The sequence below is a fragment of the Macrobrachium rosenbergii genome, chromosome 28, assembly GCF_040412425.1.
Source record: "Macrobrachium rosenbergii isolate ZJJX-2024 chromosome 28, ASM4041242v1, whole genome shotgun sequence".
Taxonomy (NCBI): Eukaryota; Metazoa; Arthropoda; class Malacostraca; order Decapoda; family Palaemonidae; genus Macrobrachium; species Macrobrachium rosenbergii.
The window spans coordinates 3625946-3645916 of NC_089768.1; the positions used below are offsets into that span (position 1 = coordinate 3625946).

Genomic DNA, 19971 nt, shown 5'->3' on the forward strand with positions numbered 1-19971 from the left:
CATAGTCTCTGAAAGAACAGGAACCTCAGTGTGAGGATGACCCCTCTTTGGATCTTAAATGACATTAGTCTGTTGCATGGGAGAGCCCAGGTTCTCTTTAGAGGAATCCTTCTCACATGAAATAAAAGGGAGTGCTGCCCCTGGGTCTTCTGGGTTTGGGAGGGAAAGCTCGGTGGCATAGTACAATTCATACCTGTTAAAGGTGGCATGTCTCACTCATGACCCTTCATCTCCACCAAAAGAACCATAGGATGAGGAATCTGCTTAGGTAAGGAGAGGAATACTCTGTGCTGGAGAGCTGCCGGAAAGATGTAATCCCTCTTCCATGCACCTAATGAAACCTTGGACCTAAAAGGCTGTATTTAAATTGAGCTTTTTCATCTATAAGGCTGGCTGCCAGGAGCATGTTGCATATTTCACACGTCCTTCAACCGACCAAATTTATCCTTATTCCTATAAGGGCAGTGCTCATGGCAGGTGGTTGAAAGCATTTTGTGCAATTTGCCTTAGAGCAGGTAACCTTTGTGTCTTGCTCAATAGCAGTCCTATATTGAGAAAAGGAACAAAAACATTGGAAACTAGGACATTAGCCCCATGAATTTATAGGATAAGCAGCAAACACATCAGGATGAAGCATACCAACTTGGTCACAAGTTTGTGCCCATGGCATCCTGTGGATTAATGGGTAATATTCAGTAAAGCAGTAGTATTGTACAAAAGTATTTATTTAATTAAAACAATTACCTAACTCAGCTGTAGATTAGTATCCATAGGCTGGTAGAACTTGCCTATCAAATCAAAATTAAAGTACCACCCTTATAGGATATATTAATTGGTACTCTATTTCAGATTATTAATAATTTTAAGTATCATTGTAACACTAAAGATTACAGGATCATGGTTCTTAGTTTTAAACTAACAAAATTAATTTTATACTGTACTGACTAAATTCTTTTTGAGATTTTAGTTAGTTTAATAAAATATACCAGTACTGGTCATTATTGTCTATAAGAAGATACCTCAAGAGGTTTGCTTAACCAGGTTTGCAATGTGAGACATACTAAAAGTAGATCTGCCTGAACAAATTTTTCATTCATTGACAATTTGGAAAAACCCTCAATATTAGGTTAACTGGGGGGAGGGGGGAATGTTGTAATATGCAACTCTTTATAACATTTCTCAGATTGAAATAAAAAGAAAGGCACTTTGTCTAAAATTAAGCCATGAAGTTAAGCACATGAGGGGACTGCAGGTTAAAAACAAGATCACCATAACTGGAGGGGATGTTAGGCTCTACCATCATTCCTTACATCATAAACTAGAATTATTTACAGAGAACAAAAAGCCATTGGCTAATGATTTTGGAGAACAAAATTTTTAGTTACCTTAGTTTAAATAAGGAAGTCAAAGTTAAAGGGAAGCATGAAATGTATGATTGTTTAGAGTAAACAAGAATCCATTCTCTTGTGGATGCACTGGCCAGCAATTTGGCAATTATGCCTAACCACTGAAGATTTAAGACACTAAATTTTAACAGGGGTGTAAGACTATGCACTTAACTTCCTTAGCAGATAGCTGCAGCATCTTGCTGATAGATGCTACAAATGAGTCAAACTTGAGCCAACAACCTTGTGCTTTCACAGTGGCAAACCCAAGTGTAATGGCAAACAAGGCCACATGTGTAAGAAGGGTGAGTGCACTTTGTCAACAGGCACAATTTTGGCCAAGACCAGCTATGAGAGAATTTTTTCTGTGTTTGTTGGCATGTCTTATGGGGCACCTGGCAGGACCATAAGGGCACCTACTTTGAATGACTACAGTAGAAAAAAATAGAATTATGAGTTTATGATGAAAAAAAATGCATGTGTTTTATCTTATGTCATAAGTATTGAGTATTTACCATGGTTTTCTTGGATTTTCCTTTACAGTTTTATCGAGCAGTATTAATTATTCCTGATATCTACAACCGCGACCATGTTAAGAAGCTTATGAATTTATTGCTGAATGGTTTAGGCTTCTCCAGCTGTTTTGTCCTGCAGGTAAGCTTGTATCATATTTATTAAAAGGGTAAGGATACTTAGACATATGAGCAATACATTTCATCTTGAGTTGACGGTGTATGAATAATCTTACCTCAACCTCTCATGGTTATCTTTGGTTCACTCTTACTTTGTATTACAACTATGACAAGTGCTGATGAGTTAGGGATCTTAAACAGTTCATAAGCTTTGTCAAATGAAGATAATTTGAATATGGGAATATAAACAGTTTTACAGTAAACCCCCATATTTGTGCGGGATGCATACCACACACACACACATACCCCCGCGAATAGCTAAAATCTGCGAATACTTAAAACCCTTCTAAAAACACTTTGAACTGCTTAGTAGTTCAAACACAAAAAAATTAAAAATGCTTATACCCAGGTATTATCCTACTTATAATGGGGTTAGGTTCCAAAAAACCCATCATTTATTGGAAAAAACATACCTCGAATATAGCCTAGCCTACACTAGGGTATCAAGTACCATGTATACATATATGGTAGCCTAGCCTACGCTATAAAGTATACACTATACATAACAGTATGGTAATTATTAATATCAGCTAATTCTGGAGGTTCATGCAGAGTGACTTATGACAATTCAGTATAAAAAGAAATTGAGTAACAATCAAGAATTAGCTTGGCCTACACTATGGTATATTGTATACATATACGGTAGCCTAACCTACATTATACTGTACTCTGTATTTTCACATATTAATATCGTATTATACAAACATCAACATAACGAATATGTATCTTTCCATGGATCTTTTAAAATGTTATGCTTTAATTCACTGTATCCAATAATATTGTATATATTCTTATATTGCTTTTCTATTATAAATTGCAATCATAGTGATCAATATTTTGGTTTGGAAATTGATTACGCATTAAGTTTATTTCACATTATTTAACTCAGTTCAGAGCACTTTTCTTGCTTCGAGTTAGCGTAAATGAGTCTCTAGGTACTTTATTTATATGAGGCAAAGTTTTTTTTATTTTTTGTTACACAAAGTGTTTTTAAGTCGAAATATAACTTAAATATGTCTCGTTGTGAAATTAATTTAGCAATTTTTTTCGTTAATAGATGACGTTGGCTGTTTGAGGGCATGTTTGTTTTGTGAAAAAAAAAATCAAGATTCTCTTCACTATTTTCACTTGATTTCATCATAATACTGTACAAGCATTACGTATTTATCTTTTATCGGCATAAAAACATAAGTAATATGTGTTCTTTCATGCCCAGTAGTTTTGATTAAAATACTCTCTCTCCAGTTTTAATTACAGTCGAGTTTCATCCATGTTGCCGATGCACGATAATTTGTCGTCATTAGCAGCTTGAACATTGTTTTCTCAGCTTCGGCTACAACTTGCAGCTTAAATTTAGCAGTATATTTCCCTGCCCATCTTTTATCCATACTGAATAAGGGTATAATGTAAAAATATATGTCCTATTCTACTTAACGTCATTTGTAGCATAACTACGGTAATTGTTTAATACCATACGATGGTTGAAATACAAGCAAAACGGCTGTTGTTATCCAATCCTGTTATAAGCAAAACAACAGTTTCTCATTCGGTTGTTTATGGCTGTATGCATTTACGCAAGAGTATAACGTTACTAACAATACTTTTATCATTCTCTTTTACTTTTGTAACTAGAAGATAGGATAAAGAAATGGAGGAAAAGAAGTTGGTCTATTGTAATTTGGTCTCTGGCTGCCTGATTGTACGCTGCTGCCTGCGCCCGCACGAAATATAAAAATATTTGATAAATATTGTCGTATCGGTATTAATTGCTTACCCCATCGCAAAATCGAATTATCGTAAAGTGAATTATTGTAACTCAAGCATTACCTGGTTATCTGAGTACTTTAATAGTTTTATCACAAAAAGTGCATTTAGTCATGAAAATGATATGAAAATACAGTAATTAGTGAATATTTCTCAGTGAAAAATACTGCGAATGGACGAATTTTCAGCGAATAATGCGTATATATGTTCCATAGAGAAATCCGCGAATAGGTGAGTCCGCAAATCATGAGAACGCAAATACGGGATGTTTACTGTATTAACTTTCTCAAATCAAAATTATTTGGTGCTTGGCCCTGTTTAGAGTGTTGATGTTGGAGAGTTGAGTGATGTGTGTAGAAACTCAAACCTGTTTTTAAAAGTAATGATATTTCTTCTTCTCCACTGCACCATTTTTTTCTGCCACTAGTTTAATCCAGTTGGCATAGATCACAAGGTAGTGTTAGGTATAACAGCATACTGTGTATGAAGCAGAAGGGCTACTTTGTTTTAAAAATAATGTATCCATACATAACTGCAAATAGATTATTTTGTGTTGAATGATGCAACAAGAAATAAGAGTCAAACTTCTAGCCATGTAGATCTGGGGATATTGTATATATATAGCAAGTTTGCTGGTACCTGCAAGTTGTGGAAGGGAGATATCAAATACATATAGGCAGGTATGGCAGAAGTTGCAGCTTGGAGCTTGAATTTAAACGTAACTTCCTGTAATAACTGTGATCGGTATACTGTTATTGTGGGTAGCTAAAACCTATAACTTCCCAGTTCTCCTAGAATGCTACTTCTTTTAATTTGGTAACTAAGGCAAGCATTGCAATTGCATGTTGTCATCATGAAGGCATGATCGCTAAGATTGAGCTTTTCTATAGCATATATATAGGCTCAACATGGTAGTAGCCACTGTGTAAGAGTGATAATGAACAATCAACAAAATCAAGAGATTTGTTCAGACTAGCAGAGAAACCTCTCCATTGGACAGAGTCCACGAACATCATTCTTCTTCCACAGTTCATCCTAGAGAGAAACAATGTTATTGCAGACCAGCTCAGCAGAAAAGGGCAAGTTCTTTCGTCAGAATGGTCTCTTCATCCGCAAGCCTGTCAGAAGCCGTGGAACCTTTGGGGAGCCCTGAACATCAGTCTGTTTGTGACTGCCCAAAATGCAGATTCCCAGTTTACTGCTCTCCTCCCCAGGATCCTCAGGTATAGGCAGTTGATGCTTTTCTTCAAGAGTGGTTGATTCTAGACCATTACACCTTTCTTTCATTTGCAGTTTTGAGAAAAGTACTCAACAAGTTGCAAGTGTCGGAGAACTCAAGGATGACATTGATAGTTCCATGGTGGCCCTGAAGGGAATGATTTCCTGAGCTACTTCTCCAGGTGGTAGATATGCTTCATCTGACCGGGTGTGAGCTAGAGGCTTTTTGAGAGCAGCTGGGGAATTAATCGTAAAGTCTAGAAGGCCCTCCACTGTGAGATTGTATCAATAGCAGAGGTCAGTTTATTGATCTTGGTTCTTGTCCCAAGGGATATCCAGCACCCATACCTTTTTAAACTACCTGATGAAGTTTTTTGGTATCTCTGGTATGTGAAGCACTTTTTGTTCCATCAATTAAATGATGTCGCCGTATGTTGTCATCGATTCTGTAACATGCTAACTTGAATATCACACATGACATAGATTTGAAAGAGATCTTCTGACCTTTTGAGTTGGAAGCCCAGAAATCTTCCTTGTTCAGTTTAGAATGGAATTTGGACATTCTTCAGTAGAGCTCTGAGGATTTATCAAGGCAGACTTAAACCTTTAAGAGGAGGACTTAAGAATTTATTCTCTGATGTTAAGAAGCCAAACTCTCATAATATATCCAAAAATGCTGTGTCCTTTTATCCTTTGTTGCTTAATTAAGTCAGCACGCACAGATTTGAATCCTTACCATTTACCGTTTTGTAAGGTAAAACCTTAGGATATCTGTGCAATTAACATATCTTTTTTTCTAAGGGGAGCGCTGATGCCATAAGGCCCCTTACAAAGTAAATGACTGTTTCTGCCAATTTTTTTTTTTTTTTGAAGGGTCAAGTTGAAAGCATTTCCAAATATACTGAGAAAATGAAATGGTAATAGTTGTATGCTCAAATGAAATAGAGATCATCTGTGGTAACAGCATGGGTAATTTGGAATGAGGTGTGCATGGTCACTCAGTAGTAGCAGATGCTAATGAGATAAAAACACTCAGGCCAGCTTTCTGATACTCAGGCAAGTTTTTTGATAGTTATAAACACTACAATTAGTCTATGAAGGTAAGTGAAGGATGATTGAGCTTTTTAATGCGGAGCATGTATCAAATTCCCAAAGCGTGTATCCAAAGAAGTTGGGCATCTTGCTGATGAAGTATGTTTCTCAAGTAATGGTTGATGGGTCAAAGAGCAAAGTTCAAAGGCAAACCTGTATTCAGGTGTTGTTACGGGAGTATGAAATGTAACTAAAATTCCTGAACTTGTAGATTAGAAAGTAGTCCACATGAATGTGTATGTCAATGAGTGTGGTGGGTATTCTTATTAAAAGTTTTGGCAGAATGGATCTGAATAGATTATCAGTGTCAAGGATGACACCTATTTCAGAGAATAATGTTAATAATTTTTAATGAGGATACACCACCCAATGCACTTTTGTACGCAGGATATATTGTAATCTGATAATGAATATATCGCTCCCTAGAAGTTGACCAATTAAGCATCAGGTTGGTTAATATGAGTTACTGGCACTATTATATCTACTGCATTAAATAAGGCTGTGGATTTAATCAAAATCAACTGAGCCATTAATAATTTATTTATTTTAGAAAGTCATGATTTTGAACATTCATTTTTTCTGTTTAAATATTCGCTTTTCATGAATCTGTTGAAGAAAGAGTGTAAAATAATCTATCCTTGACATGGGAAATTTATCCTCTTCTTAGGTATTCCTGTTGGTCCCCGATTTGTTTCACAAAATCCTCCCATCATTGCATGGCAGTTGTACTCTGGATTACCCCAGCGTCCCTCATAAGACAACCATAGCCTGAAAAGAACAATTTAATTGTAATAGTTGTCATAGATAATGATAATCAAGTATCCAGATTTCGAGGCTCAAATAGTGTAATTAGAGCCTACATAACTTCTTGATAACATTTGTGCTTCAGAAGAGACAGGTACCATTAAGAGGAATAATAATAATAGCAGAAGATGAATTATATTAAGCAGAAGAATAGAGAAACAAAAAGTAATGTCATATATCAACAGTTAACCTAGTGCTTTGCAGCATTAGATAAAAGGCAAGGGTGACAAACACATTATAGTATACAGTCAACCCCCGGTATTCGTGGGGGGGGAATAGGGACCACAAACACCCATGAATAGCTAAAATTCACGAATACTTGACATCCCCCTCTAGAAATGCTTATAATTGACTATTTAAATAGTTAAAAAACCAGACCCCACTCTAAAAACATTTATAACTGCTTATTTTAATAGTTCAGACACCAAATGTATACCTTAAACTATCATCCTACACAGAATATACCTCAAACTATCATCTAAAACTCTCAGTCATATTACAACATTACCCTTAAAAATATATGGCTCACAACAAGTACAGTACATCCATTTTGTATCATACAATATTGAAGCAGTCCCATTTTCTTTGCACAGTACATGGGGAAACACTGGGAAGTTAAGTACTGTATACAGTACCTTAATATTTAATATGCATTGAAAAAAAAACACATTTTATTGATAGTTTGCTGTGTTTACATTAATAATGTGTGAAAATTAATAAATAATTTTTCATCATAAAAAATGTATTAGTCACGAAAATAACATGCAAATACAGTAATTATGAATATTTCTTGATGAAAAAATCCACAAATTACTGAATTTTTTGTGAATAATTTAGTGATAAGTTCCACAGAAAAATCCATGAATAGGTGAAGCCGCAAACGCTGAACAACGAATAGGCGGGGATCAACTGTATAGGAACCTGGGCTTATGACCAGGTAGCAGTTAGAGTCCTTCCTTAAGCTCACCTCCATCACACACATGTCAGTCAGTAATTCCTGATATGAAAGTGAGCTCTTATGGAATCGTCCTGGTAGTAAAACTAAATAAAAGAGACATTACACCAGAATATGTCAATTTTAGTGCTTGAATGTTAACATCATCATTAAGTTTTTTAAAAATCAGAGCACTAGCTGATGGTCTTTGTATGTGTTAAAAGACCTATAATAACTGACTTATATATTGTTATTTACTTAGAATATATTACTTGTACGGTGTTGTTTACTTACCTCTGAAAAGGAGACAATTCACTGAAATGAGTAAAATCAATTATCTCTAAGTTTTGCCATGTAAGCCATGGGGTTCCATAGTCTGTTTTATCTTCCAAAACGGGTATACTGTTGTACTGATGAGTACCTGGAAGGAATATTTGACATCAGATATTTAGTTAATATAAATTAAAACATATGAAGGGTAAGTACATCACTTTTATAATAAGGTAAATTAGCACATATTCTGTAAAAATATATATATGAAATGGAATCTTGTGAAACAATGGAATAGGAATTGATCACTTCCGGCCACCAATGAAGAATTAGAGGAATTTATTCCTGGTGACAGAAATTCATTTCTTGGTGTAATGTGGTTCGGATTCCACAATAAGCTGTAGGTCCCGTTGCTAGGTAACCAATTGGTTCTTAGCCACGTAAAATAAGTCTAATCCTTCGGGCCAGCCCTAGGAGAGCTGTTAATCAGCTCAGTGGTCTGGTTAAACTAGGGTATACTTAAAGGGAGTGGAATATGAAGACTTAGTTCTCGTCAAATATGCAGCTTCTCTCTCTCTCTCTCTCTCTCTCTCTCTCTCTCTCTCTCTCTCTCTCTCTCTCTCTCTCTCTCTCTCTCTCTCTCACACACAAGGTACATTAATAAATATATAGATACAGGCAATAAAGCCATCTTTCTCTATGCCCCCCCCCATTTAAAAGGGGATCAGGTTTTTGGAAAAAACTACTCTAGAGGAGGGGGAGAGTGAGATCAGCTCAACCCTGGCCCATTGAAAATTATACTGTGTCCCCAAGGGGAGGACTTTCATTGCTAGTTATTCTGTTGGAGACAATCCCAACCATGCAAGTCTATGGGCTCCACCTTTTCCCTTCCTTGTAATATGCCGCCCAGGAATTGATTTTGCTTTCCCCTGGTAGGAGTATCTTGTCTGCTTTGAAGGGGGTGCTGATGCTATTGTTGTCCTTTCTTCTGTTGTCAGAGGGGTCTTTTAGTAGTGACTGGAGGCTCGTAGGGCTCTGATTTGCACCAATTTTTCTTAGGCTAAGGAAGAGGAAACTCTCAGGGATAGTGTTTCCCAGAATCCCCTTTTTCAAGAACAGTATACTGTATATACATACAGTATATTTTATATATATATATATATATATATATATATATATATATATATATATATATATATATATATATATATATATATATATACAGGCAGTCCTCGGTTATCGGCGGGGTTCTGTTCTGAGGGTGTGTGATGATAGCCGAAAATTAGTGATTTTCGCGCTTTTTCAGCGAACTTCGGGGCTTATCAGCACCGAAAAGCACCGATTTTTGGTTACCGGCGCCTCTGTTAAGTATGTATTGACGCCAATACCCAAATATCGATGCTGATAAGTAGAAGGTGGCGTTTTCAGCGCCAAAAATTGATGATTTTCGTTGCTACACAAGCGCCGTAAAACTGGATCGCTGGTAACCAGGCCCGCCATTAACCGGAGACTGCCTGTATATATATATATATTATCTATCTATTACAGTATGTCTATGTATATATAAATTTATGTACAGTAATACTTCGATCTTACACGATTCGAGTTGCGCGAATTCAGACACACACGAACTTTTCACTGGAACCTAACTAATGGGCATACGCGATTTTTTCACAGACACACGAAATTCTCGAGAAACCCTGCAGAAGTGGGTGTTTAATTTTTGAAGTAATTTACAAGTTTTCATGCTTTTATGTGTAAAATCTGTATGAAAAATGCATTTCATGTTTTAATATGCAAAATCTCTATGAAAAATGCATTTCATGCTTTCATGTGTAAAATCTCTATGAAAAATGCATTTCATGCTTTCATGTGTAAAATCTGTATCGAAAATGTATTATTTTTATTTTTGTACATGCATAAATATGATGCAAAGGTAATTTCAGCACATTCACTTAGTGTACTTTTACAAGATGTGATACCCGTTTGCAAAGTTACTGCACTTTTCAAAGATGATACCCTGCAGAAAATGCTTGTTTAATGTTTGAAGTACATTTATAAGTTTTCATGCTTTTAACTGTAAAATCGATATGGAAAATTTATATTTATATTTCTGTACATAAATATCATACAAGTATTATATCCATTTGCAAAGTCTTTGTCACAAGGACTTTACATGACCTTGAGATGAGGTTGGTCAGTCGCGCTCAGTTGATAAAATGAATTCGTTAATGTAATATCAGAGATGTAACTAAGAGTTGTATAAGTGTCATTCTTTGAAAATTACTCTGTTCACCTCGGAGAAAAGTGCTGGTGCAATCTGTATGTGCATGTAATTACAGCACGTTCAGTTAGTGTACTTTTACAAGATGTGATACCCTCAGTTACTGCATTTTTCGAAGATGATACCCCTGTAGAAAGTGTTTAATTTTTAAGTTTTCATGTTTTTAGGTGTAAAATCAGAATGGAAAATTTGTATTTATATATTTGCGCATAAATACGATCCAAAAGCAGTACAGTTACTTTATTACAGTCTCTCTCTCTCTCTCTCTCTCTCTCTCTCTCTCTCTCTCTCTCTCTCTCTCTCTCTCTCTCTCTCTCTCTCTCACTGAGATAAGAGAGAGAGAGAGAGAAAAAATTTTATGCCTATGTAACTGAATGTTTATCTGTTTTGTATAGTTTTATAGATGAACGTGACATTACTTGGTCATTCACTTTTTCATATTTTTCATGCTATAAATACAACTTTTTGAATTTGAATAACTACAAAAATATAGTAAAATATAATAATTTAAGAAAATTACACCATAATTCTGTGGAATTCAAAGTCTTTTTGTGGTAGGTAAGCAGGAGAGGGGTGTAGCCATAACTTTCTCTCTCTCTCTCTCTCTCTCTCTCTCTCTCTCTCTCTCTCTCTCTCTCTCTCTCTCTCTCTCTCTCTCTCTCTCTCTCTCTCTCTCAGGGGTAACGAAATTAGTTTTCACAAATAGTTATAAACCATATATTTTTAAGAGAAATGTTGTAAGATGACTTTGAAATTATATTAAAGTGTTTTAGGATGATAGTTTAAGGTATATTTGGTGTTTGAGCTATTGAATTTTGAGTTTAGTCCGAAGGCCAAGCACTGGGACCTATGAGGTCATTCAGTGCTGGTGTTTAAACTATTGAAATAGGCAGTAAACTATTAAAATAGGCAGTTATAAGCATTTTTGGGGGTTCTTTGGTGTTTTTAGAGGGGGTTGTCAAGCGTTCACGGATTTTAGGTATTCGCATGTGGTTGTGGTCCCATCCCCGGAAATACCAGCAGTTGACTATACTCCTATTGAAACCTATAATTTGTAGAGGCAGCTTAAAAATGAGCTCTTTCATCATTTAAACCTGCTGCCAAAAGCTCGTGGCATATTTCACACATGTCCAACCAACAACTAAATTCTCCTGTATTCCTTCTTTGGCTGTCTAATGACAGAATGAGCAATTTGCTGTGGCACAGGTAATGTGTAGGCCCTGCGTAATAGCAGCCCAGTAGTGATAAAAGGAACAAGTGTTTAATGAAAACTACCTAGTGTTAGGTACCTGTGTCACTGTATAAGCTGCAAACACTTTGATTTAACCCATGGGTCATATTTATAAAATACTGTAGTAGTAATGTATTAAAATATTTATTCACAATTACTACAATAACATTGCCTTAAAGATATACTCATAAATTCTTTTTAACTCAATGAAGACAAAACTAAATGGATGTCCATACTGTATATTTCTACACATTTCGTAACATTTGATTACCTGGTCTATTTCCAAGCACCAGGTAAAGGTTATGTAGCCTATAGGCTATGTTAGTTGGTACATAAAAAATAGTAATTATTGGAATTATTGTACCAAAAATATATAAAATCAGTATCTCTGAGATTTTAAATTGTTTGTCAACGCTCACCATTATGAAAAATACTTTAGTATTCCCTAAGGAAAAAGACAAACGTGACATCACTACCAGTGGAGTAATACCCTTTGGGAGTAGATCCGCATGAATGCATTCCTTTAACATTGAAAAGAACCCCGATTTGAAGGATAACTGAGGAACAGTGTATCATAAAACCATTAGTTTGATTATAAAATACTACAAAGGAAATATTGGCCTTTAGTAAACACCAAGGCTCATAAGTCAAGCGCGATTGGGAACTACTATCACGTCTGTTCCGTAAATAAGAAGTTAGGCTAACCCAATTTTATCTATCAGTGTTAAAAAGGTCATTGCATAATAAGTTTCAATAACAAAATTGTCTAATATTATTGCCTTAATGCTAATTGTCACTTTGTCAAACAAGAAAAAAAAAGCACAGCAATTACAGCATAGCCTAGCAACCTACTCCTAACTTCTCACCTTATGTTGTTGTCACATCTGTGTGCAGTGTGCAGATGAGATGTAGTGAAAGCTGGGGCAGTCATTGTAGGACAGGCGACAGCTCCTTCCTGTCCTGAGTCCTTTATATTCTATCTCTGCCAACGAGCACTATTCTGGCCGAGATCAACTATAAGAGATTTCTTTGTAACTGATTGGTCTGACTTATGGAGGCCTTTGAGGGCCATGAGAGTATAACTCCTTTGAGGATGAACAGCGGCTATGCTAAAAAAATATATATACAGTATATAATATAAATATATATATATATATATATATATATATATATATATATATATATATATATATATATATATATATATATATATATATATATATATATATATATATATATATATATATATATATATATATCATTGGAACACATGATTTACATATGGAGATGCACCACAGAGGAATAGTAAACAAAAGGTATAAATACTGACCAGTTTCATGCTTAAGACAATTCAATAGGACTGATACATAGTTATTGAAATTGACAAATATTCTTGAATGACAGGAGAAATGAACATACACAGTTAAAATAAATTCACTGGTTTAGTCCTTTGAAAGAATATAACATGTACAAAAGGTATAAAATAAATCCCTTGGCCTGTTTTGATCTCAAGCCTAGGTCACCAAAACTGTTTTCATCTCAGAACCTTCCGTGCAGAGTAACCAGTTGCCTTACATATACTGACACAATCCAAGAATCTAACTCCCGTGCAAACCTGAACTGGCTGAACTAAATGACTACATCAGTCATTTAGTGTTATTCATAGTTGCTGGGGGTTGTCAGCTTGAATAGCCAGGCAGTATAAATATTTTATTTTTTTACTCAATACATGAGGCTATGCAACAACAGTGAAAGAATTAGGTGGCTGAGATATCTTTGTTTTTGTATTAAGTTAGAGGCCGCTTATCAAGAGCCAGGACAAGAGTTGTCTCTTCCAGACCAGCTAAGGCAGTTGAATGTGTAAGCTGTTGTCCTTGTCAAGCACAACACTGTAACTGTTCACTCACCAAAGGCAATAGTCTTAAGACCCTTAAACTTCTGTCGTGCTGCAGTTACCCCCTTCCTACCGCAGTAACTCTTGCAACACTTTTAGTAATAACAGCTCTCATGGCTGGCTTAGTAAGTTCACACGGCATAACTCAAACTCAAGTGCCCTTACCTGCAACCTCTAGTGTGAATGTTATTATTATTATTTCATTTAATAATATAGATTTTGTTACTTATTCAACTCAGTGACTAAACACTCATGTAAAACCTGTAAAATCTGCTAGTTCCTAAATGATGTGGAATTTGCATAAAAATTAAACTATTTCACAAAGGTATGGACACATCTGTACAGTGCAGTAAAGGGATGGGAGAGCCAAGGCAGCACAGTAAGTCATTACAAGCTTTCACATCACCTTGTTCAAAGATCAACCTGTCAGCTACATCTAGAAAAAATACAGGTTCTAAAATCTGGCTGACAGGAAATATTAAATTGCACCAAGCTTCATGTAAGTGGGAATAATTTTTGAGATCATTTGACAACATAAATTTTGTCTAAATAAATAACATAATGGAGATGCATGTGAACAAATAAGTTTCTTTGTAAGTTGGCTTTTGAGCTAACAACCAGGTCACATGATTTTGGGATGAACTGATGGCAGTCAGTATGAGCATAGGTTGGCCTGGACTGAAGCCTCAGCCTAACATCACAAAGAAATTCATGTACTAGCCTCTTATGTGCAGACACCTATTGGTTGCCAAAATGCGGGAACCCATGAAAGAGGAGAGCCTTGGGCATTGATGCCTGGAGCACTTGAATTACCTAAATATTTAAGAGGAAGTAAAAGGGATTACCGATTGAGGGTAAGATTTAGGCCATTGACAATAAGCAAGGCTGCAGAGGAAAATTACTCTCATTGCTATCAATCTGAACGCTGAAGATTGTTTAATTTGACTAACAGGAAATGGAGACTTACTGAATGTAGGCTGCATCCTTCCTCTTTTGGAACTGAATCACCTTCTGATAACTATAACTTGGTTTCCCAACATTGTTATTTTTAAGTAATAAACCCCACAATCTAGATGTTTTTTGTGTGATAGCTTATACATATGTAAGAGATGCTAGTTTTGTACTGAAGAGACATTAGATTATTTAAATATACAGGACTTACCTGGAGCAGGCCATAGTCCATGTGATCCTAAAGCTGCAAAAACTATTGGATGATTTTCATGCAAATGCAGAACCGAAGGGTACTCTGGAAACATTGGAATGCCTTCCCTAGTGTCCTCTGAATGATAACGAAAGACATGGTTTTGGCGGTCGTAATTGTAAAACGCACCAAAATTGTGGGATGAAATGTATAATTGTTTTGGCATCCGTCCCTGAAAATATAAGGGACTCTGATTACATACTCTGGGTGTTTGGCTATTTGCAAAGTTATATTGGCGCTTGAATTTGCTTTTATAATAATTTCTTCTGAAATTTCATTATCTTTAGGAGGCAGATATTTAAAATACAGGCAGTCCCCAGTTTACGACGGGGGTTCCGTTTTTACGCCGCGTCGTAAACCGAAAAATCGTCGAAAATCGTCAAAAATCCTAAGAAAACCTTACTTTTAATGCTTTGGGTGTATTGAAAACAATGTAAACTGCATTTTTATTGAGTTTTTCATAAAAAAAAACTCCAAATTTAGATTATTCTGCTGTTTTGGAGCCATATTTCTTCCGTCGGATCGGCGTACGACGCGTCGTAACCCTGGAACATGCGTCGTAAACCAGGAAATAATTTCTGATGAATATATTTGAAAAGTGTCGTAACCTCGGAACGTCATAAGCCGGACCTGTCGTAAACCGGGGACTGCCTGTAGTTTAATACTAGTTTGGTCACTTAAAAAAATTTTGAGATTTTACCATATGGAAGTTTATTTTAATTTCTGTTAAGGGAACCAAAATATAAAACTACTGTATTCTAATTGGAATGTGGAAACGTGCTTATGAAATTTTGTAAGCTACCAAAACTAAGCATAGGTAATCAATATTAAATAATATTTTCACCCAAGGTTCGCCAGTCAATATCATTAGAAGTAAGTTTGAATTTGTGAGATGTATTTACAATACAGTAATGTCATTTTTTCATAATATGTAGTATATCATTCAAAATTGCAAAACTTTGCTTTTTCATATGCAACCAAACCATGCATTGTAGAATTACAGTAGATAACGTACTAAGCCTGACGTACGTCATGAAACTTAACCACATGAATTCACTACTAATCTGGCAGAGATGGACCTGAATGTTGAAGCTTGATGGAATATGAGTAGAACAAGATGGAATCTGTACAAAACATTGGTTAGAGAAGTAATGAGGATGACAAGGTCTTTTTTGTGATGAGTTCAAGAATAATGTTGCAGTAATTCACATGACATAATCTTTATTATCCTTTTTTCTTTCATTGTGTAGGGGGATAGTACTATCAGTGCACCTCTCATGGTGAATTGTAGGCATCACTTAAGGAAGTCTGCAGCGTTCCTTTGACCCCTAGCTGTACCTACTTTGTTAGCCTTTTATTTTACCTCCGTTCCCAATTCCTTTTTTGTATATTGCTGTTCAACCACTCCACCTCCCACTCTTCACTGTCTTAAGTGCTGAATGCCTGAAAGTTACCCAATGCTTGGCTTTATAGCCAAATTTTCATAAATCAAATAAAATCAGTTATCCTTTTATTTCACTGAATATCATGTTCATCTATCGTTATTGTTTAAATATTGGGCAGTTGTGAAAAATCTCTGTGGATTTTAGAAACAAAATCAGCACCATTCACTGTAATTATTTTGAAAAAATACCCCTCCTTTGTTACTTATTTGGTATGCACTTTCTTCAGACACCATTAATACCTGCTATTGCTGAATACTTTATGTATTCATTGCTATTGTGTCGAGATAATTATTTACTTGTCTGTCCTCTATATATCAGTACATTTTAGAACAAAATATTACATGTTTTTCATCTTCATATCAATATGTACATGTTAAACCAAAATGAACATTACTTTGGTAAGTACATGTGCTCTTTCTCTTTGGTATATACATGAGCTACAGCGGCTAATTGGGAACGTGAAAAGCTCCATCGCCTTTATTAATTTAAAACTGATTAAGTTCAACACTTACCTGATCACCAGCATTATTGTGTTTTCTTGAAATTTTGGTACTATATTTTCAGTGGTAATAGCACAACTTTTGTAAAGAAAAATTAATTCTTTACTCTTTCCATATATCATATTTTGTGTACTACCTGTTTGTATTTTACAACTAGGAAACCTTTGAAAGAAGTATCAGCAAAGAAAAAGAGACAAACGCAGTGGTAAAGGGGAAAGTGAAATGCCTGTTTACAAACTTGGCTGAAGCAAAAATAAGAAGAAACTGAGTGCATAAATGTAGATTTGGATTTGTTACTTGACTTGAGGGGAGATCTCTCAGTCCTTAAAGTACCATGGTCTGATTCTCTCCTAAGTATTTTTTTCATTACCACATAATTACATAGCTAACTTTTCTAACTCATGCAGCAACTTTTTAAAATTCGTGGTATCACTTCTGCTTTTGTCTAGGTGACAGCCCTCACCCACTATCGGGGAACACAGAAAACAACCTGGCAGGTAAACTCAATTTTGTTTCTGCCGGCTCTGGTATACACATCAGCGCCATTTGCAGCAGCTTTTAAAATTTTCCAGTTGTTATTTTGGATTTGGTGAAGTACAATTACTTTGTTTTGGTTGCTCAGCAGGCTATAGGCAGTTTATTATCATAACTTTGATTAGTTTTCTTACTATTTTCTGAATTATGACTGATTCTAGCAGTATGAGTATTCACTATTGCAGCGAAGGCTGCAAGACTAGGCTCACTAAAGCTTGGTATGATCCTCATTCGATCTGGGTAAATGTAGGGGCAAGACTGTAGTATAAGAAAAGACCTGTAATGAATGTTCAACATGGGATAATAAACAGTGGAAGGTTCTTAAGTCTTACTTCGACAAATTAGAGAGGGATAGGAAGAGGAAAGCGGCTTCTAGAGCCGATAGATGATCTCATAGTGTAGAAGCTACATCTAAACCTAGTTTAGAGGTTAGTACTATTGCTCTCCTTACTACTCCTATTCCTACTGTTTCTCCTATTCCTTGCCCTCCTACTAAACAACCTCTTACTCCTGTGCCTGGCTCCCTTGCTTCCGATCCTAATGCCATTGCCAGTCCTGAATCAAGATTTGACAAGAAAATTAACTTAATTGTAAGTACAGTTGCAGAATTAGTAGCTTCCCTGAAAGTGATCATGAAAAGTGTTTTCTGATAAAGTAATAAGTGTCAGTGCAGTGCCAGTGGAGGAGGTGGCTATCCGTCTCGCCGGTTCTCCTAGACCAAGGTCCCTGTCTTGCTCCCCTAAACCTGGGAAAAGATATAACAAGAGTCCAAGGGAGGCCAGTGGGGTTTGCCCACAGGTAGTCACCCCCTCAGTCGCTCCTGTTGTACAGTCCCAGGTATCAGCAGACAGCCATTGGAAAGGCTTGTCTATGGATGTCCATCAGATCCTCAAGCTCTTCCGACGACTGCTGCATGGACAGGAGGTGCCACAAATGACACATGGACTCTTCCCGACCGCTTAAGCACCCTTCTAAGAACCTTGGTCGACATGCAGATCCGCTATCTAATAAGCAGTGTAAGCAGTCTTCTACTAGTCCCCAGCTATCTTGCAGTTACACTGTGGACCCTTCTGTCCCTGCCCTTGTCCATCAACATATAATTCTGTCTTTACTGGACAGTCCGGAGGCCTTCTCACCTGAGCGCCCTCACCTGGCTCCCAAGCAACCAGTGACAACTCATAAGTGCTCAGCATCCACTTCCAAGCATCTGGCACCACATCCCAAGCGCCCGATGCCACATCCCGAGCACCTTGCGCCAGTTCCCAAGAGCCCGGCGCCAGCTCCTGAGAACCCAGAGCCCCCCTTCCAAGCGCCAAGTACCTGCTCCCAGGCACCCATCACCTCTTTCATCTGCTCATAGACTGCGGTCTCCTTCGCCTCCTCCGTTGAAACCCCCAGCATCATCTCCTTCGCCTTTGGACCATGACGAGCCTACTTGGCTCCTATTGAGCAGCAGTTAGCCCAAATTATGGAGTTGCTAAAGAAAGCTCCCTCCACTCCTAAGCCTTCTCAGGATAATATCCTGTCCTCAGTTTCCTCAGAAGAAGAAGAAGAGATCGACTAAGAAGCTGCGCCTCCTTTAGCTTATGCTGCTTTACTGCGGTACTCATTGTCAAATTTTCCCTCATTTTTTGCCCCAGCTGCCCTACCCTTGCTTGCTTTGACCTTTTTAATGAGGAATCAACCGGATGACAGGACAAGACTCCCCAAGATGGTCCTTTCATCCTCCCCTAAGAAGTCCTTCAAGGAGATGTGAGACTGGCTTTCGGCTAAAAGGGAACAGGGCAAAGCGTCTTTTGCTTTTTCTCCCTCTTGTTTAATTCGTAGGAGGTACTTGTCTTGTGTGACCTGCAAAGCTCCTTCTTTGGAAGTCACTGCCTCCTCCCAAGGGAACTTCTTTGGCCTAATTGACTCATCTCGCCGTTTTGCATTCTTGTCAGTGAAGATCATGTTTTCCCCTGCAGAACTGGATCATCTAGTCACGGACACTGTAAAGTCTTTGAAATACTTAGTTTCCTGGACTGGATGGTGGGTGCACTGGCCAAGAAAATCAAGAACCACCATGATCTTGCTGGAGACATTGCCTCGGACTGGCTCGGGGTTCTGCCCTGTGTCGACAAATCCATTAGAGATGGCTCTCTAGAGCTTTCTGCTCTAATCACTTTCGGAGTACTGAAGAAAAGAGCTCTGGTGCTCCTTTATTTCTAAGAGAGTTACCCAAACTCAGAAGTTAGCCTGTTTTTCTCACCCCTAAACCAGAATCATCTCTTCCCTCAAGACACAGTGAAGGGAATTGCGTCAGATTTGCAAAAGAAAACTATGCAAGACTTGCTGGCTCAGTCGTCTAGGGGTTCCAGAGAATTGACTGCTTTTCAAACCAAGACTACCTCACCCCTCCAGCAACAGCCCTTTCATGGAGGGAGATCTAGAGCACCATTTCAGACCCGTACAAATGTCCGGTTCACGTCTAAGCCTACTAAGAAGAGCTCTTCCAAGCCAATACCAAAAAAAGTGAGGAGGAAGTCTTCCAGGTACCTGTAGGAGCCAGACTTCTAGAGTTTTGGGGGAAGTGGCTGATAAGAGGAGCGGAGCTTTGGATCATCAGAGTTCTCAAGGATGGCTACATCATCCCGGTCCTGGAGAGCCCCCACATTAGTCACCCATCCCATCACATTGACAGAGTACTTGGTAGGCTTCGAGAGACATTCGGCCCTTTTGAAGGA

The 19971-nt window shown here is 37.2% G+C and overlaps 2 protein-coding genes across 3 annotated transcripts in view; one reads left to right on the top strand and one right to left on the bottom strand.

Moving 5' to 3' along the window:
- The window catches only part of Arp8 (Actin-related protein 8), a 125459-nt gene that overhangs the window by 26975 nt on the left and 78513 nt on the right, over window positions 1-19971 (top strand). For both annotated transcript variants that reach the window (XM_067129902.1, XM_067129903.1), the window contains exon 5: window positions 1929-2039. In XM_067129902.1, coding sequence (XP_066986003.1) covers window positions 1929-2039 — 111 coding nt within the window. The remainder of the gene's footprint in view (window positions 1-1928; window positions 2040-19971) is intronic.
- Window positions 6674-19971, bottom strand: part of LOC136853981 (uncharacterized) — a 45064-nt gene continuing 31766 nt past the window's right edge. Inside the window, exons 5-7 of the mRNA XM_067129904.1 lie at window positions 14731-14941; window positions 8184-8310; window positions 6674-6919 (exon numbers count right to left, since the gene is read on the bottom strand). Coding sequence (XP_066986005.1) covers window positions 6784-6919; window positions 8184-8310; window positions 14731-14941 — 474 coding nt within the window. The 3' untranslated portion in view covers window positions 6674-6783. The remainder of the gene's footprint in view (window positions 6920-8183; window positions 8311-14730; window positions 14942-19971) is intronic.